The 25,673-nt window shown below is 38.4% G+C and overlaps 1 protein-coding gene across 1 annotated transcript; it reads right to left on the bottom strand.

Annotated features, from left to right (window-relative positions):
* LOC133442192 (general transcription factor 3C polypeptide 1-like) lies at nt 1–24,990 on the bottom strand. Its single transcript, XM_061720141.1, has 40 exons — nt 24,569–24,990; nt 20,509–20,718; nt 20,004–20,180; nt 19,735–19,878; nt 19,248–19,344; nt 19,040–19,163; nt 18,336–18,518; nt 17,538–17,653; nt 16,041–16,093; nt 15,579–15,928; nt 15,408–15,476; nt 14,614–14,750; nt 14,424–14,512; nt 14,164–14,317; nt 13,928–14,031; nt 12,994–13,091; nt 12,544–12,858; nt 12,212–12,357; nt 11,827–11,924; nt 11,636–11,732; nt 11,284–11,467; nt 11,063–11,159; nt 10,686–10,818; nt 10,516–10,600; nt 10,340–10,401; nt 9,978–10,086; nt 9,735–9,877; nt 9,010–9,152; nt 8,847–8,931; nt 8,663–8,775; nt 8,527–8,586; nt 8,319–8,412; nt 7,491–7,663; nt 5,869–6,516; nt 3,938–4,077; nt 2,393–2,497; nt 1,998–2,281; nt 1,247–1,800; nt 961–1,147; nt 1–457 (listed from the first exon to the last, which is right to left on the bottom strand). The coding sequence occupies exons 1-40, from the start codon at nt 24,787–24,789 to the stop codon at nt 245–247; spliced, it is 6,594 nt and encodes a 2,197-aa protein (XP_061576125.1). The 5' UTR covers nt 24,790–24,990; the 3' UTR covers nt 1–244.
* Nucleotides 24,991–25,673: the final 683 nt, after the last annotated feature.

Here is a 25,673-nt window from a genome sequence, read left to right as displayed (position 1 = left end):
TAAGCTTGCTGGATTTTATTCAACACCAGGGTCAGTCAAAAGATGCACTTTTATTTAAATTTTAAGTTGCGGAGAAAAAAAAATTTACAAAAAAAAAGACCGCCAAACACTTGGCTGTTAACTTAAGAAAATATGAAGAAAAAAAATGTACAAAGAACCTGATGATGTTTCCAAAGTGACCTGTCTGATTGCTGAAAGAAATTCTCAGTTCTCTTGGGTTTTAAACGTCAAACTCCTAACGGTTTCACGACATGGAGTCGTTCCAGTGACGTTCGTTGGGGAACAGCTGACAAGCTCGAAGGCAGCAGCTGATGGTGGGCTCATAAAACACGGCATCTGCCTCCTCAAACTTCACGCTCGTCTCCCTTCTTGTCTGGTGCTCAGATCGAGAGAAAAGTGAAGGTTTAGGATCTTTAATCAAAGTTCTCTTCTTCACACATCCCATCTCTATGAGTGCCTGTAGAGGGGGGAAAAAGGAAATAAAAAAGAATAAAAATCAGCTATGAAATAACTGTTGTCTACTTTAGTTTGGATATTGATCCTTAAAATGATTGCAGCCGGGCTCTGGATAGCTCAGTGGGATCAGCAAGCGCCATTTACAGAGACTATCGAGGCTATCGTCCTCGTGCAGCCAGCACGGGTTTGAGTCCCGGCCTGTAACTCTTTGCTACGTGGCATTTAATTTTGATTATTAATCTTTTATTAGTTAAAGCTGCAGGATAAAATAGCCTGATAATGAGTGAATCAAGGAAATCGTTTACTGTCGGCAGGGAGAAACAGCAACACAATCTGAGCAGCTCTGATGAGTGGTATTTCAAAGTAAATAAGAAATGCCTCGAGTTTGAAAACACTTTAAACAGTATGTTGTATCTTCAACAAGCACAGAACTGAAAACAGGAATAGATAAAGAGGTACTAAACTAACTTGATGTGCAAATACTATGTTACTATTTCTAGTTACCTGCACAATTTCCAACACTGCCACTGGCTGCAGCAGATCTTTATAATGTTCCACCAGCGACTGCTGCGTGAGTCCCGGCCGGGACATGATGTGGTACAGAACCGCCTCCAGCATGCCCTTGCACACCTGCCGGTTCAGCTTTCCATCAACTAATCGCCACGGCCGGCTAATGAAACTCAAGTTTTCCCTGCAAAGAAAAGAGATTTAAGATGGCAACAGAAGATGAAAGAAATGAACAAATCTGCAAAAACATCGAAGAAGCCGGTCCATCTGAGGGGATACTTACTCATCATCACCCGATACTGTTGAGGGAGAACACGCCTCTTTTTGTCTTTCGTCATTCATATTACTCTTTCTGGGTTTCCGCCGTCTTCTTTTATCCCCTTTTTTCTCAGTTTCTTCCTTTTGTTGTTCTACCTCTTCTTTTCCTTCCTCCTGAGACTGAGTCTGTGCTCCTTCCTCCTCGTCCACCAAGTTTCCTCCGCTGCTCTCATCTGCCGTCTGTTGCTGTTGCTCTAGCTCTTCTTTCTCATTAGCTTTCTCCGTTGCGTTACTTGACAATCTCTCATCAGTTCCTGCATCAGCACCCTTTCCTGGGTCGACAGCAAGTCTTTTTGAAGGTGGTTCCTCTGTGTCCCAATCTCGTTCTCTGCCGGTTCTTTGTCGCATGAAGGGGATGTTGTGCCGATTCGTCAGAAACGGAGGTTTCTCAGATGCTGAGTAAGACCTGGACTGTTGCTTGGAGCTTACACTGAGCAGCCACGGTTCAGCGTGGTGCATGAGCACCCAACGGACAGCCAAACTCCCAACTTTAGCCACCTGGCCGCCTTCTTGCAAATCCTGGAACGCAGAGTTTTTAACATTTAGTTATTTTGGGGTTTCATAGAAAAGTTTTCTGGATGCTTTGATTCAAGCCTTTGAGTTACCAGAAGGTTAAATGGTTAAGCTGACTGGATGACTGAGAATCTATACCAGCCTATAACTCAAGAGAACACATCTTAATGCACCAACCTCTGCAAAAACGAGAACAGAATTACCTTCATGTACTGCTGGAGGCTCATGGTGCGTCCAGATTGTTGCTCCTGCAGGTGCGCGTGAGACTCGTAGAGGTCACGTTCATCCAAACCCTTTTCACCAGCTTCATCTAAGCTCCTTCTGAGCTGAGCGCACGCTCCAATGTCCTCAGTTGTGTATCCTCTTTGCTCGATAAGATGCCTGTCACACTCCTCCTCACTGGGAGAAGAGGAGGCTGAAGAGATGTAGCTGGTGAGGATGGAGGGCACCGAGGGCCCACATTTTGTCAAATCCAATGGTGGAGAAACTAAAAAGAAAGAAGGATGGAACAAAGGTAGTTTTTTCCCCTCTCCATTGCCCCCCCCGAGTGGATCAAACTTGCTTTGCTTGTACAAGTTTTCAATACAATGACACTTACTGTCCTCACTGAACAAGTGGTGAGCAGGTGTGTTGCGCAGCTGTAACCTCACAAAACACGATTCCACCACGATGTTATCGTTGATGCTGAGGTTACGCAATTTGACTAAAAGAGGAAGAAAAATAAATAATTACACATCAGATATCATGTCAATAACACATTTGGGACATTGAATACTCTCTCTGTTGTGCGCAAAATATTATTCTTGCTCACTTCTGGCATGTATGCATATCTCTCTCTCTCTCAATGCGTCGCCCTGATGCATCTTGAATCTTGCAGTAACATCTCACAATGCACTTCTCTATTCATGATTTACAACCCACACGTTTTTCCACACTTGTTTAAATAACTGACTGAAAGCAGTTCTCATTCATTTTTCACACATTTGCACAAGTCCTAATGAAATTAGTTAGTAATCAGAAATCAGTTATTACAATGTTGATGTTCATGGTCAAATGTAGATTCATCTTGGCCAGTTTTATAAGTTCTTCCACAGGGACTTTCCATTTTTTATTTTAGAGATTAATTCCCAAATGTTAATGACCAAAGACTTGTTCAGTTCTGTGTAACAACTTTTTCTTCCGATCTGTCAGACCTGGTCATTTTGCATCACGTTCGTTGTCGCTCCAGAAAACTAACTAAACTAATAATTAATGACATACTTGTGTAGATGTTGATGACAAGCTGATGGCAATCCAAATCAGGTTTGTTTGAGGAGGGAAACTTGTAAAACAGGTAGGGCAGTGTGTCCCGAGGAACAGGACTGGGAAATACTGGATTAGGGTGTTTATATGTCTCATAATGCGACTACGATTGGCATACTCCACCTGCCTTAATGCGATTATTAGTTAATCCGATTATGACCTTAAGAGGTAGATTAAGGTAGCAGTTCATGTGGCAGTCAATCAGAGTAACGTCTTAATCTGATCATGATCGGAGCATGGGGGTCCAAGTAAATGTACTCAGTGAAGCTTAGGGGCGGTTCCCTTTAAGTTTGGGGCTGCATTTCTGCAAACAGAGTTGGGGATTTGGTCAAGATCAACTTAATGTTGGGAAATACAGGCAGATACTTGTCCATCATGCAGGACTATTGTCTGACTGCCCCCAAATGTATGTTGCAGCAGGACAACGACATGCCGAACTGATGTTATGGTACCCAAACATATTGTCAACACGAAGAGTCAGCATTTCTTCAAATCAATCTAAGACAAAATATGTATTGATTATCTATGGGCCGCTCTTCCCCTTCGTACTGCAAAGTTACGTCTTTATGCCGAGGTGTAGATGCTCCATCCTAGTTGACAAAACAATTTTGTATTTGTGACATGTTCAATAGTTGTTTGATCAGACACCAGTGACATGAGGAAAGAAAGCAGGGCAGGAATTTAAAACCAGTGACTGATTCTTGATGCTGGTTTTGTGTACAAGAGCTGTAATCAATTTCTTTTTTGTCCCCATCAGCTTTGTAGACACAAGCAAGACATCAGGCTTTACATAAGCAGACAATATTACTCTGAAGAGAAAGAGAAGATAAAACAGCTTTACCTATGCCAGGAGAGCAGTATCCCTGCATCATCAGGTAGTTGGTGTGTGACGCTTGGTGTGCCGTTACTTGCAGCTTTTTTTTCCCTTCACATTCCTCACCGTCCTCGTCCTCATCGTCTTCGTCCTCCAATGCAGCGATACTGAAAAGAACAAAAAAAAACGAGTTATTCTTTCTCTTTTGATAGCATAAACAATCTTTTAGTTGTGGTCTGCTGTCTTTTTCTTCCATAGTATGTGTTTTACGACTATTGAACTATTCACACTGGATTAAAATCACCTCTGGACTTGCAGTAGTTCTGAAATTACACCCCAACACCTGTATTTAGTTCAGCACATTTGAACTGAACTAGAGAAGTCTGTGTTTTACCGTAATTTACAGACATTAATCCCCGGACGTGAAGTTGAGGCCTTGACTTTTAGTTAACAATTACCTTTATCTAACATTAACCTTGCATATTGAGTTAAAAGCAACTGATCAGACACTGAACAGTTCGATTTCAGTGATTACACTATTAAGTTGCCATGGTAACTGTAAAATTACATTAAATGTAACCAGGGCTTTTGTTGAAGCCTAAAGGTTTTGTGCTGTTAGAGGCTTTGAGCTTGATGAGAGATAAAACGGGATGCAGCCACACATGTCATTATCTCACTGTTGCTCTTCTGATGATCTGAGCTTCTTGAGATTAATGTTGATTAATTTCTTTGTTTATCCGCCAAAAATATCAGAACATTACTACATGTGGTAGGCTAAAGGCTAAAGTCGTAATATACCATGTACTGCAGCTGCCATAATTACACTGGGAAAGATGCAAAAAAGGGGACGAAAGTTGAAATTCCAACAAATTACTGACATGAGCATCCACGTGGGATTAAACTATATCATGAAGTCCATGTTTGCTGAAATACGGTAGGTAATGTCAGTACTCGAGTTGTAAAAAGAATTCAGGGAGGGGGGATGGTGGAATTTATCATATGGGGACAGATAATTTGTGCTGATTACAAATAATATAATATATTACAAATAATAGCACTGACCAAAACACCTGCAGAAATACTGCAGGAATGACATAGCAGCAGTTAAATGCAGCCTTCTGTAAGCTTTAAATATCCACTGGGCTTACATCAAATACATCAAAACACAACAATAAAAAACAGTTTTCTGAACTTATCAATATGACTCTGTCCTTCACAGGGTAAGTAAAATGGATCACTGCAAAAACTCAAAATCGTAACAAGAATATTTGTCTTATTTCTAGTTAAAATGTCTCATTTTAGTAAAAAAAAATCTCATTACACTTAAAACAAGACTCATCACTGGAAAAAACAACAATTTTCACCTGTTTCAAGTAGATTTTCACTTGAAATAAGTAGAAAAATCTACCAGTGGAAGTTTTTTTTGCTTGTAATAAGAAGATAAAATCTTGTCCCACTGGCAGATTTTCCTACTTATTTAAAGTGAAAATGTACTTGAAACAGGTAAAAATGGTCAAATAAGTTATTTTTCTGGTGATGACTCTAAATTTTGAAATAGCAGTAAAACCACATTCATTGATGAAATGACATAAGGGATGGAAAGGGGGGATGGCAGTTTTACAGGGGGGATGATTTTGGCCGTTTTTATTTCAAGGGGGATGCCATCCCCCCTCATCCCCCCTCAACTCGAGTACTGGGTAATGTGCAGTGGAATTTTGACTTAACAAATCAGAGACCTAGGATATTCCCACTGGATTAAAATGACAGACATCCTCAGTAATTGTTAGAAACTTTTGCAGGTCCCCACATAATTTTAATCCAGTGGTAAGGAGGCGTAAAACATAAACCCTGTCAATTGCTATAGTTGCTCTAGTACTGCAAAAATATATAGAGGCTGCTGAATAGTAACGGTTCCTATAAAAAGACATACCCACTACACTTACGTGACTATATCTCACCTCTTAGCAAAATCGTTCTCCACCAGGTTGCTGTCGACCATCACTATCTGTTTAGGGATGGAGACGTACACGTTCAGGAGTCCCAGAGTCATCAGGGTGAGAGAGACCACACAGGCTCCCCCTGGAGAGTCCAGAGAGAACTGCATCATGCCCGACACATCTGGGGGATCCTCTGAAGCCTGACAAGCTGCGACTGAAGCAGCCAACACTTCTAATGGCTCTTTGACCAGATGGGAATCTCTCTGCTCTCTGCTCAACGAAGAATCCCCACAAGCTGATGTGAGGGAACCTTCTGGGTTTTTCTGTTGGTTTGATATACTCTCCGTAGCTTCATCACTGGTCATAATGGACCCCAACAACTTCTCTGGCTTGTTGTCCATTTCCTTTTTGGAGTCAGTGATTGCCACCGCCGGTTGTATCTGTGGTTCACCGACTCGACTACAATTCGCTCTGCCTTGATTCTGTTTCTCTTTTCTTGCTGATACCATCTTTCTTTCTGACACTTCCTCTCCTTCCTGCGACCGGTTTTCCGTTTCATGGTAAAAAGAAGTGAAGGGCCTTTCGTCTCCAGTCCCGTTGGTGATAAGACTCCTTAAGAAGCCAAAGGAATCGGTGCACAACGAATGAGGAAAACGCCACGAGAAACTCCTGTCAGGAAAGAGGGGAAAATAAGTGGTTCAATGTTTTGCAATAACAGGTCACAATATTTATATTTCTTCTAACAACAGAAAACGTATGAAAATGATTGTTTTTTGCTGAGTTGGAAAAGAAAGAGTTGGCGGAGGAAAGGCAGAGGTCTTGCTTGAATTGTTAACCTTTCAAGCCTGCTGCAACATGAACATGTTCAAGCTACAAACAATTGAGTCAATTTGCAATACAACATAAAGGTTTAAGGTCTTCAACTACTTTTTGATTCACATTTTTAGTATTTTCAAAGGCTGAATTTCAGTGGACAGCTTCACCTTCCGGTATTAGAAATCTCTCATAAACACAGCTTTAGGTCAGCATGGCTTAAAGATCAGACAAGGTGTTTTAGGTTTGCTCAGATTATTTTTGCTTTAACTGACGTTGTCAGTTAAAGCAAAAAAACTGTTGTATTCTTGTATTCAAGAAGACATCTTTTAATGATGCTTAAAGTAAGACCTAAAAACCACAATGACACATCCCTTTCTTATTGTGGCACCCATGTATGGCTGTTTCCAGTTAAGTTACTACAAGCTTTGACGTAATCTTCATTAAAAAATAATAATAAAATAAATGACCTGCTCCCAAAATAAAAGGTTTAAAAAACATTTGGAAGAGAGAGGAGAGGAAAAAAAAAAACACCCCTGTACTTAAGGCACCAAATATCATAGAGACTAAAAGAGATGGGTTGCTGTTAGCCTGTTAATACCATAGCCCCATAGTTAAGTGAACATTATCGATGACAGACCTTGTTATCTCCAATTTTACCATCCTTTTGGGTTCACCAGCTTATGATAATACAATGTAACCTTTTAAATTTGCACGGGTTGAAAGAAAAGAAAAATGTTATCACGATCAGTTACCTTCAGTTCAGAAACATTGTAAAAAGCAACAGTACAGTGATCAGTGAGAATAACTTTCTTGGAGTGGTTGTATACCTGAAATAGGACTGGGAAAGCTGGTAGGACATGGGCAGTATGGGCAACGCTCGATTCTTCTTTGGCCCAAATGCGTTATTGATCCGACGACGGTTGACCAGGCGTCTTTTCCTGCACTGGATGAACACTTGGCACAGCAACTCTTGGTCATACTTAATATAAGTATGGAAGGTCTAAGAGAATGATGTAAGGAATATTAACATTTGTTAATTTGTGTGTTTTCTCCCTACAAATGTCTGCCTTTAAAGAGCTGAGAAGTTTCAAAACTACGCCAAATAAAAAAGAAAAAAAAAGTGACAAAAGGCATAAGAAATTAAATAAGTAGTAACCAACATGTCTGTGACTGTAAATGTGACCATGACAAACCAAAATAAATACATTCAATTTCATTTTCAGAATGCACTACATTAAAGATAACCTAAATGCATTCTAAAACTGTACACAAACATCTAACTAGCCTTGTATGCAATCCAGCCCAAGAATTTTACAAAAGGGGAGGCAAATTTGCAGGATGAACAGAAATTATAAGAAACAACAAACCAGACCTGAAAGACTTTTAGTCGACATGAAAACACTTTTCATTTTCTCAAGGGGATATTACCAAACTATGTGGAAAAAAAGGTGAAAAAGAATCTGGCTCAAATAACTGAAAATAATTCTATGTATTTCTTTGTAAAAAAAAATATATATATTTTTTTGATTTTGGTTGTTCATAACATTAGTTATTTTGCCAATTGTGTTATTTTTTTGCCTGCCATTGTTTTTGTAATATTTCACTTTCTTTTCATGTGAAAATTTTAGAAAACAGCAACTAACTGAAGACGGTACCTGAAAGGATCTGGAGGATTTCATTTGACTGTTGGTCATAGCCAGAGTGCTCTGGATCAAGTTATGCAGCACCACTGTATGAATGTCCTCTTTGCTGTAATGGAATCACATAAAGAATAATTACCAGGAGAAGAGGAGGAAAAAACAATAGAGTCAATAGAGAATAAACAAATAAACAAAAAAGAAAAAAATCTATTTTAATCCTTACCATCTGATGGTGTCTTTGCATGATATATGGTTTCCATCATCTATTGCAGAAACCTTAAACCTGTAATAAATAAATGGAGTATTACTTAGTCTCACCTGCCTGGTTTAAATCAGCACATCAAACCATCTGTACTTACTGTGAGAAGAGCTGCTGCTTAGAATCAGGTATGATCATCTGCTGAGCATTCATGACGGCGCTGATCTTCTGTCTGAGAAGCCTGACATACTCAGAGAATGATTTGGAACAATCCTAAAACAACATATGCAGGATTAGATTAAAATTTATGGCAGGAAAAAGAAACTATATTAACATAAACCCACCTCTGGATTATCTGTGTCAGCAGGTTTGTTCTCCTCCAGGAGTCTCATCATAGTTTTGTCCTCGTACACTTCAGCCAGACAGATTCTGCAACAAGTACTTGTTGAGTAAAACCTGAAGTATGACTAGATTTATAAACTAATTTAGTTTATTTTATGTTCTCACCTGTAGTTCAGAAGTGCTTGAGGATTTTTCAGAATGTATCTTGAGCGACGTCCAACAGCGACGGATGTTTTATCCACTGATATCTCAAACTCTGAATGCAGCAGGTCTCTTACCAGACAGTGAGGTATGAACGGCCTTTTTAACTACAAACCAATAATACAAAAAAGGTGGAAAAATTAGTTTAGACAAAAATGTGTAAGACTGAGTGTGAATGGAAAAAAAGGCACAAAAGTCAAGATTAAAAAAGGGGGCAATAACTAATATTTATTTCTTTTTAATAAGAAAATCTAGATTTTCTGTTGGGAATATTGATCCATTGTAATGTAAATACTCAAGAAGCAAACCAAAGTTGCAATGAGGTGCCAGTTTGGTTCTGGCTGAAGGCTTGTTTTTTTTTTTTTTTTTTCTTCCCTCCTTTATTTTGGCCACCAGAATTCCCTGGTAACTTTCCAGCATATGCATAAGCTAAAAACAACAAAACATGCAGTGATTACCACAGTTGTTATTTGGCATCGCCATTGTTGTATGATGGAACGGTAACAGTATAAACTGGCAAAAGCTCAACTGTCTCAATGATGATCATTATTATTTTTAGTGAGGCCTGAGATGTAAAAAAGAAAGAAAAAAAACAATCATGTATATTAGAAATGTTCCTGTCATAGATGCTGCATTTCTCTTCCTTCTGTTTCCAAACCGTTCCGACTTCATCTTATTTGTGTCTGTACCTTGCTGTTGAGCAGGTATGAGGCCACAGAGCAGAGCATCATCAGCCCGTCCTCCTGTACGGACCAGTACACTCGCTGTTTGGTCATCATTTTCAGAGCCTTGTGGTCTGCCTCGTCATGTGCAGGAGTGCGTTTTTTCGGCTCTTCAAGACAAATGACAGACAGAAGCGCACATCTATCACCGTTTCCATCTCAATTTCACCGGACTGATGTACATTTTACAGTAGACTGCACACACTGTACCTTTCCTCTTCTTGCGTGGGACCTTGATGACTTCCTTTTTGCTTCTCTTCCTCTTTTGTCCCTTTCCTCCAACCACCTGCTGGTTTCGGGAAGCTGGCTCGATGGCCACCTGAGTATGTAGGCAACAACAGACATTGGGACTCATTCCTAAAATCTTTGAGAAGATTTGCTCATACTGTACACTACCCCTGAAAGGTTTGGAACACCCTCCCATTCATTTGAATGGGAGGGTGTCCAAGTCTCTCAGCCCTTCCATAGCCATCTCCTGACAAAATTTACTTTATTTAGTGGTACTGTATCAACTTGCAACTGAGTACAAGTAAGGAAAATACACACTTAAATCAAAATAATAGAACCCATACCTCAACATTTTCCAACATCAGAGGGCGCTTGGTGGTCAAATAATGAGGTGAAGTTGATCCTCCTATTGTTACATTGAGAAACAATGTCCAATCCTCACTGAGCTTTCAAAATGGTTTGACATGCTGGAATATTGAAATGGTTTAAAAAAGCTAAATGTGCTTTTCAAGCAACTCACCAGCTTGAAGAGCAATTCGGAGAGCATTATTCAAAAGGCTCTTCAGTCTGGTCTTGGTCTGAGGGGCCTCTAAACCACTTGGTTTCTGAAAATAAAAATGAAAGTCCAAACTGCCTTGCCAGTCAGAAATACATAATAATTATTTGATAGCTTTTATTTTGATTAAATACCGTTTTACAGCTAAGCAGATGGTTTGTCCAGAACCAGTTTCGTTTAAGATGACCGAAAAATTCAGAGTCCAGACCTCCTGCTCCTTTAGCGTCTCCTGGTATCGACCCGTCATCAAGCACTTCATTACTGCCCCTGAGTGTTCAGATAGATACATAACAACAGCGCCCATTATTATTGATCACCTGAATCCTGAATGATGAAAATTGTATTAATGAGCACAGCGGTTTCTTAATCCCATTTCAAGCTAGTTAGTCCTTAATGGGAAATATATAGTCAGGAACTAGTGAGGGCCTTTGTATTAGTTATCTTTCTCCTGCATTCATTTAAATTACTTTATACATTTCTGTAGCTCAGAAAGAATTCATATTCCACTTACTTCAGCAGGTATGCCAGTCCCACAAACACGGAGCGATCATGCACAAATGAAGGAGCATCCTCCTCCTCTGACATATTTCTCTTAGTGCGAATTACCCCTGGAAAAAAGAAAACCAAGAGATAGAATCACATCAACAAATAGTTAAAAAATAGTTTCTTCTAAAACTGAGTTTGGATTGAACGTGCATGCAAGAGTGCCTTCATGGTTGTGTGTGCATGTACCCAGAGGTGTATTGAGGCAAACACACATCAGGTCAAACCAGTAGCTTTCCACATCCTCAGCCGTGTTCAGCGTGTACTGGCGCCTCTCAAATGGTTTGTCAGGTGGCTCTGTGACCAGCCAGTAGTGAGGCTCAGTGTTGGTGGTGTCGACAATGGTGGCGTTGCGTTTCACATAAATGAAAACCTGGATGATTGAAAACGAACAAAATATTCAAAATAAAAAACGTGAGAAAAAAAAAAAAAAAGGGGCACGTTTCAATATAACCGATTTTTGATCCAGCATAAAAATAAAATCCGTGCTAACGTTTGTTTGCTCTGCTATTTTCTGTACTTAAGGGGAACAATTTGATACCTGGTCTTTGTCTTTGAACTTCTCCACAGGACCAAACTGCATCAGACCCATGTAGGCCAACTTCTGCAGGTTTTCATGAAAGATGTGAATGTATTTCCTGAAAATAAACCAAAAGTCCCAGTTGTAAAATTCAGTCATGATGTGATGCAGAGGGTAAAAAGAAAGAGTGCAGGAGAGCGAGAGGTAGTCACCGTTTATAAAGAAGCTGCCTTTTCATTTTTGCAGGAAGCCTTCTGACAAGATGGTACTGCTTCACAGGGTCATTGATGTATTCCTCCAATCCATCGACCTGCAAATGCAAATTAGCTTATCGTTATGCCATTTATGGTATTTGGATTTTTCTCTCTAAGTTCAAAAAGTTCCATTCTTTTTTTTTTTTTTTTCTCTCAATAATCTTGACTAAATGTATTTCATTGACAAATAATTTTCATCATAATGTCGTGTCATGTCCATGCCGTTCTGAGATTAATCTGACATGCAATCGCAGATGAGAGATGAGGAACACCTCACCATGAAAAGAAAATGTGACAAACTGTACTGTACCCTTGTAAAACCTAAATAAAACTCTGATCTTACCTTGTAATTAATCTGTATCACTTGTGTGAAAATGGAGAGGGGCAAACAGAGGAGCAGGTCACCAACCATGGCCCAGCCCCTGGCAAAATTCTTGTGCAAACGGACAGGAGGGATGAATCTCTTCCACGAGTCTTCATCCATATACACTATCACAGAAGCATAAAAATTACTAGCATGTTGTCAAAATAAATAGTATGAGAAGGAAACAGAAAAAGAAAAAAAACATACAGACTCCAGTTTTGACAAAATGACAGAAATGTGAATCAGACAAAATGAAAACACAATTTCACATCTATTTAATTACACAGTCCCATAACAGAAGCCTTTCTTACCTTTCATGTTAGACTCTGAGACACTTGTCTTTGATTCACCATTCACTAGCTCTTCTTCATCACCTAATGTCTCATCCAAGTTAGATACACGAGAGCTTCCTGCTTCTTTCAGGTCCTGTTTGGCTTGGCTGTCTGGGTTTATGCCATCAGGATCAGAGCTGTTCAGGTCAGTTGTTGCTGTTTCACTGGCTGAGTCAAAGGCAGTGGTCTGGTCCTGGAGTGGGTGTCCATAGATCAGGTACCAGAGGAAGGTATGAACAACACGCAAACGATGCATCTTGGGTTGGAAGCCCAAAGTTTTACCCAATCCACGAACTATAAAACAGAGAAAGAGACACCAGCAATGAATAAAAAGAACAAAAACATGAATCCTCTTTTGCAGGGTTTTTTTTCAACTTGATGCACACAGATTCATTTCTCTTTACATAAGAGAGTTTAATAGAAAAGAACCTGGTATGGGCTTGAAGTCGATGTCATCCTCGTCATCCTCCCCCTTCGGTCCTGTCAAATTGCGCAAATGTTCTGGTGCATTTTCTTCACGCTGCGCACTGATTGACAGAAGAGGAAAATCAAAACGGCACAGAGAGAAAGTTAGATGGATTATGTGTTACATTTAATTTTCCGGTCCAGGCACTCTAACCGCCTGCTGTTTACTTCTAATAAGACACCTTCATGTTAGAGCTCTTCAACATTATCCCTGAAACATCCATATATCTCTTGATTTGAGAGGATGACACAAAAGTAACACTAGGTAGGCTAGGTAGGTTCACACAGTAACACATGCTAAAGTTGTCTGGACTTAGTTCATTTAGTTTCATTGTACTTAAAAAGATAATAGGTATATGCATGTTTTCAATATACAAAAAAGTATATGAAATGTTTTTCTTTCAATTGATTTACTGCTCTGTATTGGTATATGTAGGAGCTGACAACTGATTATAAAAGGGTAGGCGTAATAAGCTAAGCTTCAGCCTACACCTTTTCGGTCTTGTTTTGTTTATATATTTTGGTCTAATGCAATATTAGCATTAACTTCATGTTTATTTGTCGTTTTCTTTTCTTTCATTTCTTTTGTATTTGAATTCTTATTTTGGAAATGACCGACATAAACAAACATCAACAAACAATTTCATGTGTCTGTAAAAGAAGCAGATACGCTAATAGTCTGGCTCTCGGTCTTATACATGTTTCATATCTGACCTCTGGCGATGTACGCTGTGCTTGTCAGACTGGACATATAGCTCCTTATAACCTTTTTTTCTTTAACATACCATTAACAGTGGTAGTCGGGTAAATTGTTCGTCACAGGAACAAAAGGAATCTAATCCACAAATATTCAATGTTCGTCGAAAATGTATCTTCCAAGTAGTTTGCATGTGCTCACCGCATAACTGAGTAGGAGCTGGAGATTTTGAATCGGACCTGCTCTAGAAGCTGGGTAACTCTTTTGTCATTGGGCTGAATGGATGGATGAACGATCATGTCAACCTGTATGTGGAATAACACGGGAGACAAGAGGGAAACTTAGTTATTTCTGTAATTAAATGGGTTAATGAACATGTTGGACTTGGTCTAATATCTCTTTGAAACTATCTCTGTCAATTTATGAAGTACACATACCTTCTTGGTGACCCCATCCTGTATAACAGTGGTTGAGTAAATCTTAAGCAAGCCTTCTTTGGACAGACAGTGGACGAGACGTGAAATAGTCTTCTTGCAACACTTCGAACTAAAACCATTCTGCTTCTCTTCATCACTGATCATCTTCCGCAGTCTGTAAAAAAAAAAACACACAATTTCAGATTTTCTCTCAGGTCTCTCTTCTAATGTACAGCAAATAGCAAACAAAAGGTAAGTGATATAATTTAAAACAAACTGACGGGAATAAACCGTCAATGATTTTGAGGTTCCGGACAGCTTCAACAATCAGATTTTTCCTCTTCAACAGGCGGTACGTCTCTTGAGGCCTCTGATGGAGAGAGATAGCGAGAGAGGCAAGGAAGATACGCTTTAATTTACTCTAGGTAGTAATTTACTCTAGGTAGTAAAAGAAAACCCCATCAGTCTGACCTGTGACTGTGTGTAAACACTATCAACAACAACAATGTTGTTCGTTGGGTCATCGGTGGAGTTTGAGGCCTCGCAATCAGGCAAAGTGCTGGCTTGTGTCGAGTTGCATCGTTGTTCATCTTCAACTGCACTTTGGTCTGGCAAAAAAAAAAAAAAAAAAAAAAAAAGAAATTCAACCTACACAAAAAAAGAAAAACAATCCTGACACCAGGAAAGACAGGACAGATTCTAGCTTTCAGAAATTACAAGCTTTAACCAGAAAACATGTGTCTCACCGTACGAAAAAGAAAATTTAATTTTTGTTTTACCAAGAAAAATATTAACAAGAAGAACTTTAAGGGGAGAAGAATTCAAAGACGGTATGTTTTATGTGTATGGAGGGTTATTTCACTGTGGAAATAAGCTTGAGTATTTTAAACAAGATGATATTTGATCACAATGATTCATGCACATACTTGACATTTTATCTTGATTATACATTTCAAACCCACATTTCAAGTAATACAGTAATTTAAGTGTTAGCATTGACAATAAATTAGAACTATGGACTATTAAAAGACGCTGCTTACAGAGGTCAAGTCCCAGGCCAGAAATGGCTACAGTTTTTGTCCGTTCAGTAGTGACATCCGTCAGGTTTTGGAACATGGAAAGTGGCTTCTTTTAGATGATTATCTAAAAATCCTCTATGCACTTAACTTCCAGTGATAATATGTTTGATAATATGACCTGTTCTTCAACTCTGTCAGGTTCTGAGTGTCAGTTTTATACCCAGAAAGCTCTGTTTTGAGAGTTACCTGGTTCTGGAATGGATACGGAGTCAGGGGTCATATTGGTCATGGATCCAGTGCAGACCAGGGTTTCACCTGAGAGAGAAGACAAAAATGTAAGACACAGTACAGTCACCTATGGATCCAGAACTTTATCAATCAACCAAAAGTGAGATTGTATTAAAACAGAGTACCCACATTCAGCTGGTGCAGGATGTATCAATGGAATGTCCAGTTTTGTTGTCACCTCTTCTTTTTCAGTAGAAACTTTCCTTCTTGCCCTCGACTTTCCTTTGGCTTTACCTCCCTTTTTACCCACTTTCTTTCCTCCATTGTCACGCGAGTCCCAGTCTTCTGCATCTTTTTTTCTGCCTCTGCTTGTTTTCGTATTCTTCTTGGATGCACAAGTTTTGGTGGTTTTATTTGAGGTTGGCGGTGTTGATGTGCCCGGTTCAGCATTTGACATTTGTGGTGCAGAGGAGTATAGCTGCTTCTTCCGTTCCTGCTCCTTAGCAAACAGCTGTAGTTGATCACTGACGCCCACACACCTGCAAAGAGGGTACCAGAACAATATTTTCCTCCATAGGGTCAGAAATGAGAGGATAGGATTAGAAAAGTACTATACAGTAGTATACAGTACTCATTTGCTGATGCACAAACCTATGGCTGATAAATCTTGTAGTCCTCTGTCGACCTTCATCCACCAAAAATCCCTGTTAGGTGAAAGACATTACACACAAAAAAAGAAACAATTTAATAATTAAATAAAGGAGTAAAGATGAGTGACTGATTGTGGATACAGCTTCTTTTTCCGAGTCCAGCAACAGAACTACAGAGAAGTGCTTTACAAACATGGTCCAATACGCCAAGCTGAAAGTCAGTGGTGTTTTAACACTAGAAGCTGAACTACAAGTTGTTTTCTGGCTAAGTCAGCACAGTACTGTACTTCCAGTATATACACGATCACACAAATCAACAAATATGTGTACAAAAAAGATATACTATATGAAAGGTAAGTGACCAAAAGATGACATATTCAGACTACTACTTCTACTGTCATTTAGCAGACTCTTTTATCCAAAGCGACTTACATCTGAGAGAACAACACAAGCACAAAATCACATAGAAGGTCCAGCTGGATAAGTGCTGGTCAAACTGCTGAGTCCAGTTGGACACAGATGCTGCCATGCCAGCGCTAGGGTTTGTTTCTTTGGGGGGAGGAGGGGGATTGTTGAAGTGTTCTCCTCCCTCTTCTCTTTTTACTAGTAATTTTTAATCTTTGAGTGTTTAATTATTACTGTGTTTGTTTTAGAATCTATTTGTTCTTAAAGTTCTGTGAAGCACTTTGGTCAACCTTGGTTGTTTAAATGTACTATAGAAATAAAGATTGATTGATTGATTGAGTTATTCCACCATTGCGGAACAATGGAGGAAGTCTAGCTACTGATTTCACGTCACGTTGTGGTGGAAGCAGCAGGCGTCTTTCACTGGCTGAGCGGAGCTGTCGAGAGGGATGAAGGAGTGAAGGTAGGCAGGAGCCGTTAGGTAATTGTTTGGTAAGCCAAAAGCAGAGCTTTGAACTTTGACCTCTCTGCAAATGGAAGCCAGTGCAGAGAGATTAGCAGGTAATGAGCATAATATGTACCAAACAGTTTGGTTTCATATTCTCAATCAGATATCAGGTGTTGAGATCATTAGATCGAAATGTTGAAACGGTAGTGTTGATAACGTGTTCATATGTTGGAATCATGGCTGACAACAGGAGTTGGGCATGTTCACGAGCCATTAACTTTGCAGGTCAGCAAATCTATCGAGTAATCAGAAAACAACTGCGTCAACCCTTCTCATTTTCAGGAACCGCCTCTCCGTGTGATTCACAATCTTAGCCAATCAGGAAAAATTACCGGTAGAGGATTTTGGTGGGAAGCTTGGTAGAAAGCTACTCCCATGCTCTATAGACTAAGACCAGATCGCAGAAGAAATTCAGATTGCTGATTTAAAATCAAGCATAACATGTGTCACTAGTACTGATAGGTTATCCTCGACTTTAAGACCTCAGCCAACTGTGTCAACTTTTGAAAAATGATTAAAACATTATGACAATGTGAATATTAAAATATGCTAATTATTATTTAGATGGTTGCGCATGGGGCTTACCTTAATCACACCATCTCTCTCCAGCTTTCGCCATATCATACGAGATTCCAGTTTCCCCACATTCATTCTTGATCCGATAGCACTCTGCGGGATTCCATTTGTACCACTGGACAGTACTGATTGAAAGGAAAATTTACAAGGATGAACAAATTCTGCAGCAGTCAACCGTCTGCATGAGTTTAGTGGAAACTTGAACTTCCTAAACCTTGAAAATGTTTGTTAGATGTCTCTGTTCTCTCTCTACATTGGAAATAATGATAGGCCAACATTTTCCTCAATTATTTGAGGGTCTACAGAAATGGAACAGTCCCACTTTACAAAAAGAAAGACTATACCACATTGCTGGCGTTAACTTTTAAAGCCACACATTTATACAGAGTGTGTGATACCTGACAGGACCTTTGTGGTCCCTTTGCTACAATGCCTGAATGCTGTTGGGGACATTATGGACAACATCAAGCTTAATCGCCTCTAGAAAAACAGTGATAAATTAAGAGAAGATTACTATGGAGGATGAATGTGTTCTGTTTTCCCACAGACTTCATGAATGATAGCTTTTGCATGTTAATTTGCCACAGCGCTTTAAAAATGTGAACATCGCTTGAAAATATTTTTTTTTCAAATGCTCCATTGTTCTGTTTTTCCAACTCAATTTTCTGTTTTCTAGTAAGGGATGACAATACTTATCAAATAGATCAGTTTGTTTACCTACGTTTTTTGATTTTCAAAAGAAACAGCAAACAGCTGGTGAAACAATGAAATCGCACCATCACAAACCAAGAAAACGATCAAACATACTGAGTTGATAGGCCTGCGATATGACATCCTTCTCCAGGATTCGACACTCTGGAGGCAGCTCTCCTCGGTTTGCTCCAGGGCTATCATCGTCGTCATCATCATCCTCGTCGTCCTCATCACATGTGACGCCCTTCTTTACATATGGCTTTATTAGTTTTACACATCGCACCTGCACTTTGCTACCTAGAACACAAGTAGTGAACAAGAGTGAACTTGTTAGGCGTCATTTAAAAATTGTAGAGTAAAACATCACACCCTCTTTTTTCTGCAGTGACTTATAATTATGAATCACATACCCTTGACGATATGTTATCATAGAAAACCGTTAAGCAACACATACCATTTTCACTCTGCAGTATTCAAATTGAGTTACTTGGCCACTTTAGACAAAGTTATGTCTGTTTTTCACTCCCCATCTGTCTTTTAATACCCGATTAATCATTACGGCTGAAATGAACATGTCAAAGAAAACAAAAACAGCAAAGAAAGAGGCACAAAGTTGACTGAACACAAAAGTGCCATTTTCAACTGGGTTGTTAAAGCAGAAACAAAAACAGCCCCTCCCAATGATATTTCAAGACATATCTACATTTTATTAGTGATTTAATTCAAATTTCATGTGGACATTTGACCATTGAATTAGTGAGAAACAATTTTTTTTACATGCTTCTCGTAATCATCCTCTATAAATTTGTTTCAGTTACCATTTTTGTTGGTGCAGGGTCCAGCGCTGGGATCCAAGTCCTCCAACGGGTACTGGCAAAACTCGGTCATCTTGGCAGTTCGGATGTTTTTAAATAGACGTTTGAAAATAACATCATTCAAATTCTGCAAGAAAAACACAAACTCAACTACAGAAAACAAAAAGAAAAAATATACACAAAAAACATTACACGCAAAGATGATACTCACAAGATATGCTTTGAGCATGTCCACAGTGGCAAACTGACCAGGTAACTTCTGGAGAAAGTTGGACACACACTCCATCAGAATCTCATACTTAGTCCGTCTGAGAGAGGAGAAAGGGTGATGAGGAATTTGCAAGTTACAGAGGAAGAAAAAAAGCAAAATAAAACCTCAGTCAACCACAATACCCAAATAACTTGTTTTTCTGGGTTTTTTTAAATCTATTTTTTGTGAGATACTGTGTCAGACTGACTTCTCCAGTGTTAGGCTTCCTGTAAAACTGTGATCAGCAACATGTTGGTACTATAATAAATACACTTTACATTAAGCTGTAGAGGTCTGATAACTATTCCTAATTCATGAAACACAGGTTACACTTCAGCTATGTTATTAATTTTTGCCAATATGTGAAAACAAACAACAGTAATTAGTTAAAAGCGCTAATAATGAAAACATAAGAAAAAATAGATTAAAAAACAAAAATCCAACACACCTATTTACATGGAAGCGTTTGAGCAGGAGAAGAATGGTGTGTAGCTGCTGTCCAGACTTTGGTCGTTTGATGTAAGGTTGCATGGTGATCAGTTCATGCCTGACAAGAGACTTCCTCAAGTAGTGGAATTTCCGAGCATCTGCCCTGCTCGAACACAATATAATCTGTTAAACTGTAAACGTCCAAACATGAGCTTGAGGTACAGTTGGACTCAAAACAAACTAAACAAATGTCTGCTTGCGTTTGTGGGAAGTGTTCATATCTCTTACTTGAAGGGGCCTGCATGCAGATCTCGTTGTAGCTCTCCTTGCCAGCGTGCTCGACCCACTCTTTCCAGCACGCAGTAAGAGTCATTGGTGAGTTTTAGATCAGGGTCGCTCTCACTGCCAATCAGTGTCCGAAACCGCAGTGTCTGAGATGCCACAACAACAAGTTTCCGCCCATACCTGAGGGAGTACATGTCATTTATTAAGAAAAAAGTAGGACAGAGGAAATGTAATAGACTAAAGTGAGATCTAAGATCATGATAATGAAATAAGACTTTTTAAATCAGAGGCTGAATTCACTGTTACGGTTGTTAAATATTAAAAGAAAGTATATTTAATAAACTCTTTTTCATAGTGTATAGGACCCAATGCATATGCAACCACATTGAAATCCCATTGACAAAGATCTTAACACTACTTAACATAACCATTACAGGACATATGTGTGGTTTTAAAAACAAAGCCACCATATTACATAAATCAATCAACTATTAAAAAACTGTTATACTTTTCTAAAGCCTCCTCCAGGCTCATCAGCGGGGCAAGGGACTTTGAACGGACTTCCTTTGTGACATCCTTCCTCTCTTTGAAGAAGACACATGATCCCCGTATACCATCCTTATTGTCAGGAATAACAAGGACAGGGTAGATGTCTTTCGGTTCCTCAGGAAACTTCTCCCGTGGGTCAGTGCCCGTCTCTAGGTCAACATCCCTAAACCTGTAAATGCACAATGCAACAGTTAGCTATTTTTGTTAAACTTTAAATAAGAACCTCCCGTTATGAGACATTCAACAGTTTGACAACAAACATGCTGTTAATGAAGGAGGGAAACAACGTCATCAACAAAAACATGCATCCCTTGTGATAGCTATATGTACCAATTTTAGTTGGAGGCTTTGCTGTAATCCCCTTGCTTAAAGGCACTTAAAGTAAAAAAAAAAAATGGAACTACTACTTACCCCACTCTCCCCTATCCCTTGTGATTTCTAAAGCATGACGTGTATATAGTTTTAATAATTGTATTTGATAACAAGCTATTTTTGGACTTTGCACAATAGATCAGTCTGGCTCCCCAAGTAGTAAAGGGCGATAAACCCAACAATAAAACTGTTTTCCAATATATAGATTACCAATTCTAATTCTAATAATTATTCTTGGCATTATCATGATATATTGTTTTATAGTGTATTATTATATTATGTTATGAGATCTCATGGGATGTTAAACTATAGTATTATTAGATTGTTATAGATATATTATAGTATGGTGATATCATTTTGTTATATAAGCAAAGCAAGGCAAGTTTATATAGCACAATTCAACACAAGGTAATTCAAAGTGCTTTACATCAACATAAAAAGCAGCAAGACATAATTAGACAGTAAATAACAAATAAAATGAAATAAAATTATGAGAAAAAGAAGGTAAAATAATAAAAGCACAAGTTGCTGAAAACTAAGGGCAGTAGAGTACCGCAGGTACACATCTCATTCGCGGTTTTCAGAAAGTATTTAATTTAAGAGTACGCTTAAATACCAAATAAATGAAATAAAATGATATGGTATATTATAAAAATAATTATGTTATATTAGGATATTAATATATGCTATTATAGTATTACATATATTACTTTGTATTATATCTCTCTATATGATAATTATTTATTTTTCAAATTAATATTCCTAATTTATTTATCTATTTTCATTATATTATTCACACACACACACACACACACACACACACACACACACACACACACACACACACACACACACACACACACACACACACACACACACACACACACACACACACACACACACACACACACACACACACACACACACACACACACACACACACACACACACACACACACACACACACACACACACACACACACACACACACACACACACACGTAACTCAATGTCGTCTTTTGTTGCTGTTTGTACTGTATGTTAATTAAAAAAAATCAGTTAAACTGTTTAACAAGAAAAAGAGAGAGAGAAACAAATCAACTTCATGAAGCGACAGATTTAATGTTTGCTTTCTGTCACGACAGGATCAGATTTGATCTGCTGCAACTAAACTGCTGACTGGTCCAGTAGTAGTCAGTCCTTGTTTTTTATATCTTTACTATTATGCTGCTAATGAGGATGACCAATAATGAAATTAGGTTCTGGGATAGATGCAATTTTTGCCTAGGGTATGTGCCATGTCGTTAACTGCTGCTTGGTTCTCACTAATTTTACTGTGGTATTGAGTCTGTTGCTGTCTGTATGTGTTTTTATACGCTATGCATGTATTTGATGCCTAAAACAAATTTCCCTAGTGGACATTAAATGATAACTCAATAACAACAACTCAACTGTCAAACTCAGACCAGAAGGAGAGCACACATTAGGCCCATTTTAAAATCCTTACACTGGCTACCTGTTAGTTTTCGTGTTGATTTTAAAGTTCTTTTATTAGTTTATAAAGCGCTACATGGGCTTGCACCAGAGTATATTTCAGAGATGTTTTTATTCTATGAACCAGGAAGGCCCCTCAGATCCTCTGCCTCTTCCTTTTTAGCTGTTTCCACAGAGTAAAACTAAAAGACTTAGTGATGCTGCTTTTAGCCACTATGCTCCAAAACTGTGGAACAGCCTGCCGGAGGATCTGAGAGGAGCTGGAAATGTGGACATTTTTAAACGTAGACTAAAAACTCGTTTCTTTGGTCTGGCTTTTATGTAGCATCAAATTTTATAGTTTTATTCTGTTTAACATTTTTTAAAAGGTATTTGTTTTATTTATTTATCTATTTCTTGTAATTTTTTTTTTATTATTATATTTTATTGTTGTGGACTGATTATTTTTTAGCCTTAATCCTTGAACTTTTATCATTTTTTCATTTTAATTAACTATATTGTATGTCAGTGTGCATTGGTCTCCCAGTTTTTATTTTTTTGTTTATTACGCTTATTTTTCAGTCAAAATGTAAAAGCACTTTGTATTTCCAGAGGTGTCAAGTAACAAAGTACAAATACTTCGTTACCTTACTTAAGTAGAAATTTTGGTTATCTATACTTCACTGGAGTAATTATTTTTCAGAGGACTTTTTACTTTTACTCCTTACATTTTCACACAATTAGCTGTACTTTTTACTCTTTACATTTTAAAAACAGCCTTGTTACTCTATTTCATTTCGGCCTTTAAAAAAAAAAAACTATCCAGTTAAATTGCTCCATCCGGATAGAGTGAATTTGGTTGTGGTTGTTTCAGATGTTCTTGTCCAGTTTTGTTCTTACATCCGTTCCCTCAGATTCCTGCAACTAAACTTGGATGTACATTCCAATAAAGGTTAGGATAAATGATAACATGCCTCTGAAGTTTGACTTTTTGCACCATTACAATACTTATAGGCAACTAGTCATCATATCTCCTGCTCTCTGAAACACATGTTAATGCTCAATAGTACACATATATGGTTCTTTAATATATTTGCATTCATTTTCAATGGCTTTTGTCCTTAATGGCTTTTTTCCCCCTTACATTACTTTTACACTTAGTTTATACTTAGTTTACTATAGTTTTGAAACCAGTACTTTTATACTTTTACTTGAGTAAAAAACTTGAGTTGATACTTCAACTTCTACAGGAGTATTTTTAAACTCTAGTATCTATACTTCTACCTGAGTAATGAATGTGAATACTTTTGACACCTCTGTGTATTTCATGTACCTGGATGAAAGGTGCTATATAAATAAAATGTGATTGATTGATTGAAAGGCTCTGTAAGCTCCAACCATGCAGATTTGAGGGTAAAGGTGTATTGTGTGCAGAGAGAAACCTAATTGAAACCTTATTGTTTATGCAACTTCTACCAACAAATAATAGACACAGCTATGATACCAGAATGGCCCTAGGTAATCACTTTTCTCTGCCTATGCCCAGAACCAATGCATTGAAAAAAACAGTAATGTATAGAGCAGTCGCACACTGGAACCATCTCCCCCCATGTATAGTTGCAATAAACGAAAAAAAAAAGTTTTAAAAGGAGACTGAAGCAGCTGTGGTTCAGAAGAAAGTCATGATCGGTCCTAGGTATATATTGTGATTAGTGTGCAAATTGTATGTATATTATAAATGTAATAGTAAATATATTCTAAATCACTGTAGGCTATGAGTGTATATATAGTATAGAAGTATGAGTATATTATAATGTACGAGTATATTATGATATGTAGTATATTTATACTACTATAAATAGAGGTATGGGTATATTATAAATTATAAAGTCGTTGCAAACCATTTTGTTCAAAAGTGGAACAGCTCTAGTGATAGTAGCAAATATTGTTACTTATGATGTGGATGGTTTTGCTTGGTTACTTAATCTTTTATTTTTGTTTCAATTTATTATTTCAGGAATTCTAGTGAATGTTTTTCACCCTTTTTGAGTTGTATTATTGTCATCTTTTGTATGTCTATGTGTGGACCCCAGGAAGAATAGTCTTCCCATGGTGAAGACTAATGGGGATCCTTTTTTAAATAAACTAATAGTGGGAGCCTGCAGGTAAATCACCTGTCAAACAGCTGCAGGTCGTCTCTCTCTCGGGGCAGCACGTAGAAGTTCAGGTCGGGGTTGACGGCCAGCGTCCTCCATAGAAACCCTTTGGTACAGTCGTCCAGGTGGAGGGGGAACCTGGGCAGCCTGTGGGCCAGCCGTGTCCAGAGGGAGGGCACGGTGATCCCGTCCAGCCCCTCCAGAGACACCTCATCCACGACGATGCTCAGCGCATCCATGACAGCCGCCTAGCATGCTAGCTCTGGCTGGTACCCAGGAAAACCCTCAACTATCCCCCCGGAATCTAATTAACACACTTAGAGCCCGTTCAGGTCAAACATTAGTATTACTGGGGACTGAAAAAAATGAAGAAAACGTGGCTCCGCCGGTGTTTATATGGATAAAAATGTTACTTCATCAGCACCAAAACTCCTCTGCTACGTCCAGTTTATATTTTGTACGTGCTTACGTCACAATTCAACTTTAACCTCGCGCTGTGCACCTTCTCAGGACAACCACCAGGGGGCGCTCAAGTACATGTTCTGGATGACCGCAATACACGAGAATAAACCTGCTCTGTTTCACACGCAAACTGGGCATGAAAACATGATCAGTCAATAGTATAATCATTGCTATAGTCGGTACATTACTCATCAACCCAGATAATTTCGTTTTTTTTATCATATTCTATTCTATCATAGATAGAATAAGGATAATTAATAGATCTGACTATTATGAACCAACAAATAATCTCTTTATTAAATATACTCTAAAATTCCATGATATAGTAGAGCAGAAAACTGTTTTATTTGCCTTTAAAGCCCAGCAGAAACTGCTTCCAAACTGCATTCAGGATTTGTTCCAAATAAAAGAAACCCGCTATGACCTGAGGGGGAAACTCATGTTTGAGATGACAGCAAGAACAAAAAAGAGATGTACATCAATTAAGGCAAGAGAAATATGGAATAGTTGTGACAACGACCTAAAATGTGCAGTTCTATCTACAAGGTTAAGAAAATGTTTAAAGAAAATATTGTAAATAAATATAAAACACTATAACTATAAAGTATATTATCATAAACATTCTAGAATCTATAATGTGAAACGTCAATTTTATATTTTG

This window comes from Cololabis saira, chromosome 1 (assembly GCF_033807715.1).
Source record: "Cololabis saira isolate AMF1-May2022 chromosome 1, fColSai1.1, whole genome shotgun sequence".
Lineage (NCBI taxonomy): Eukaryota > Metazoa > Chordata > Actinopteri > Beloniformes > Belonidae > Cololabis > Cololabis saira.
Note: the sequence above shows the minus strand (reverse complement) of the source record. Positions and strands in the feature narration are given on the sequence as shown.

Excerpts from the sequence above, each read along its gene's own strand:
- LOC133442192 (XM_061720141.1), bottom strand. The coding sequence starts at position 24,789 with ATGGATGCGCTGAGCATCGTCGTGGATGAGGTGTCTCTGGAGGGGCTG. Across the intron at positions 12,358-12,543 it reads CTCAGAGTCTAACATGAAAG|TGTATATGGATGAAGACTCG; the intron begins GTAAGAAAGGCT and ends CTTCTGTGATAG. Across the intron at positions 4,078-5,868 it reads GAGAACGATTTTGCTAAGAG|TATCGCTGCATTGGAGGACG; the intron begins GTGAGATATAGT and ends TGTTCTTTTCAG.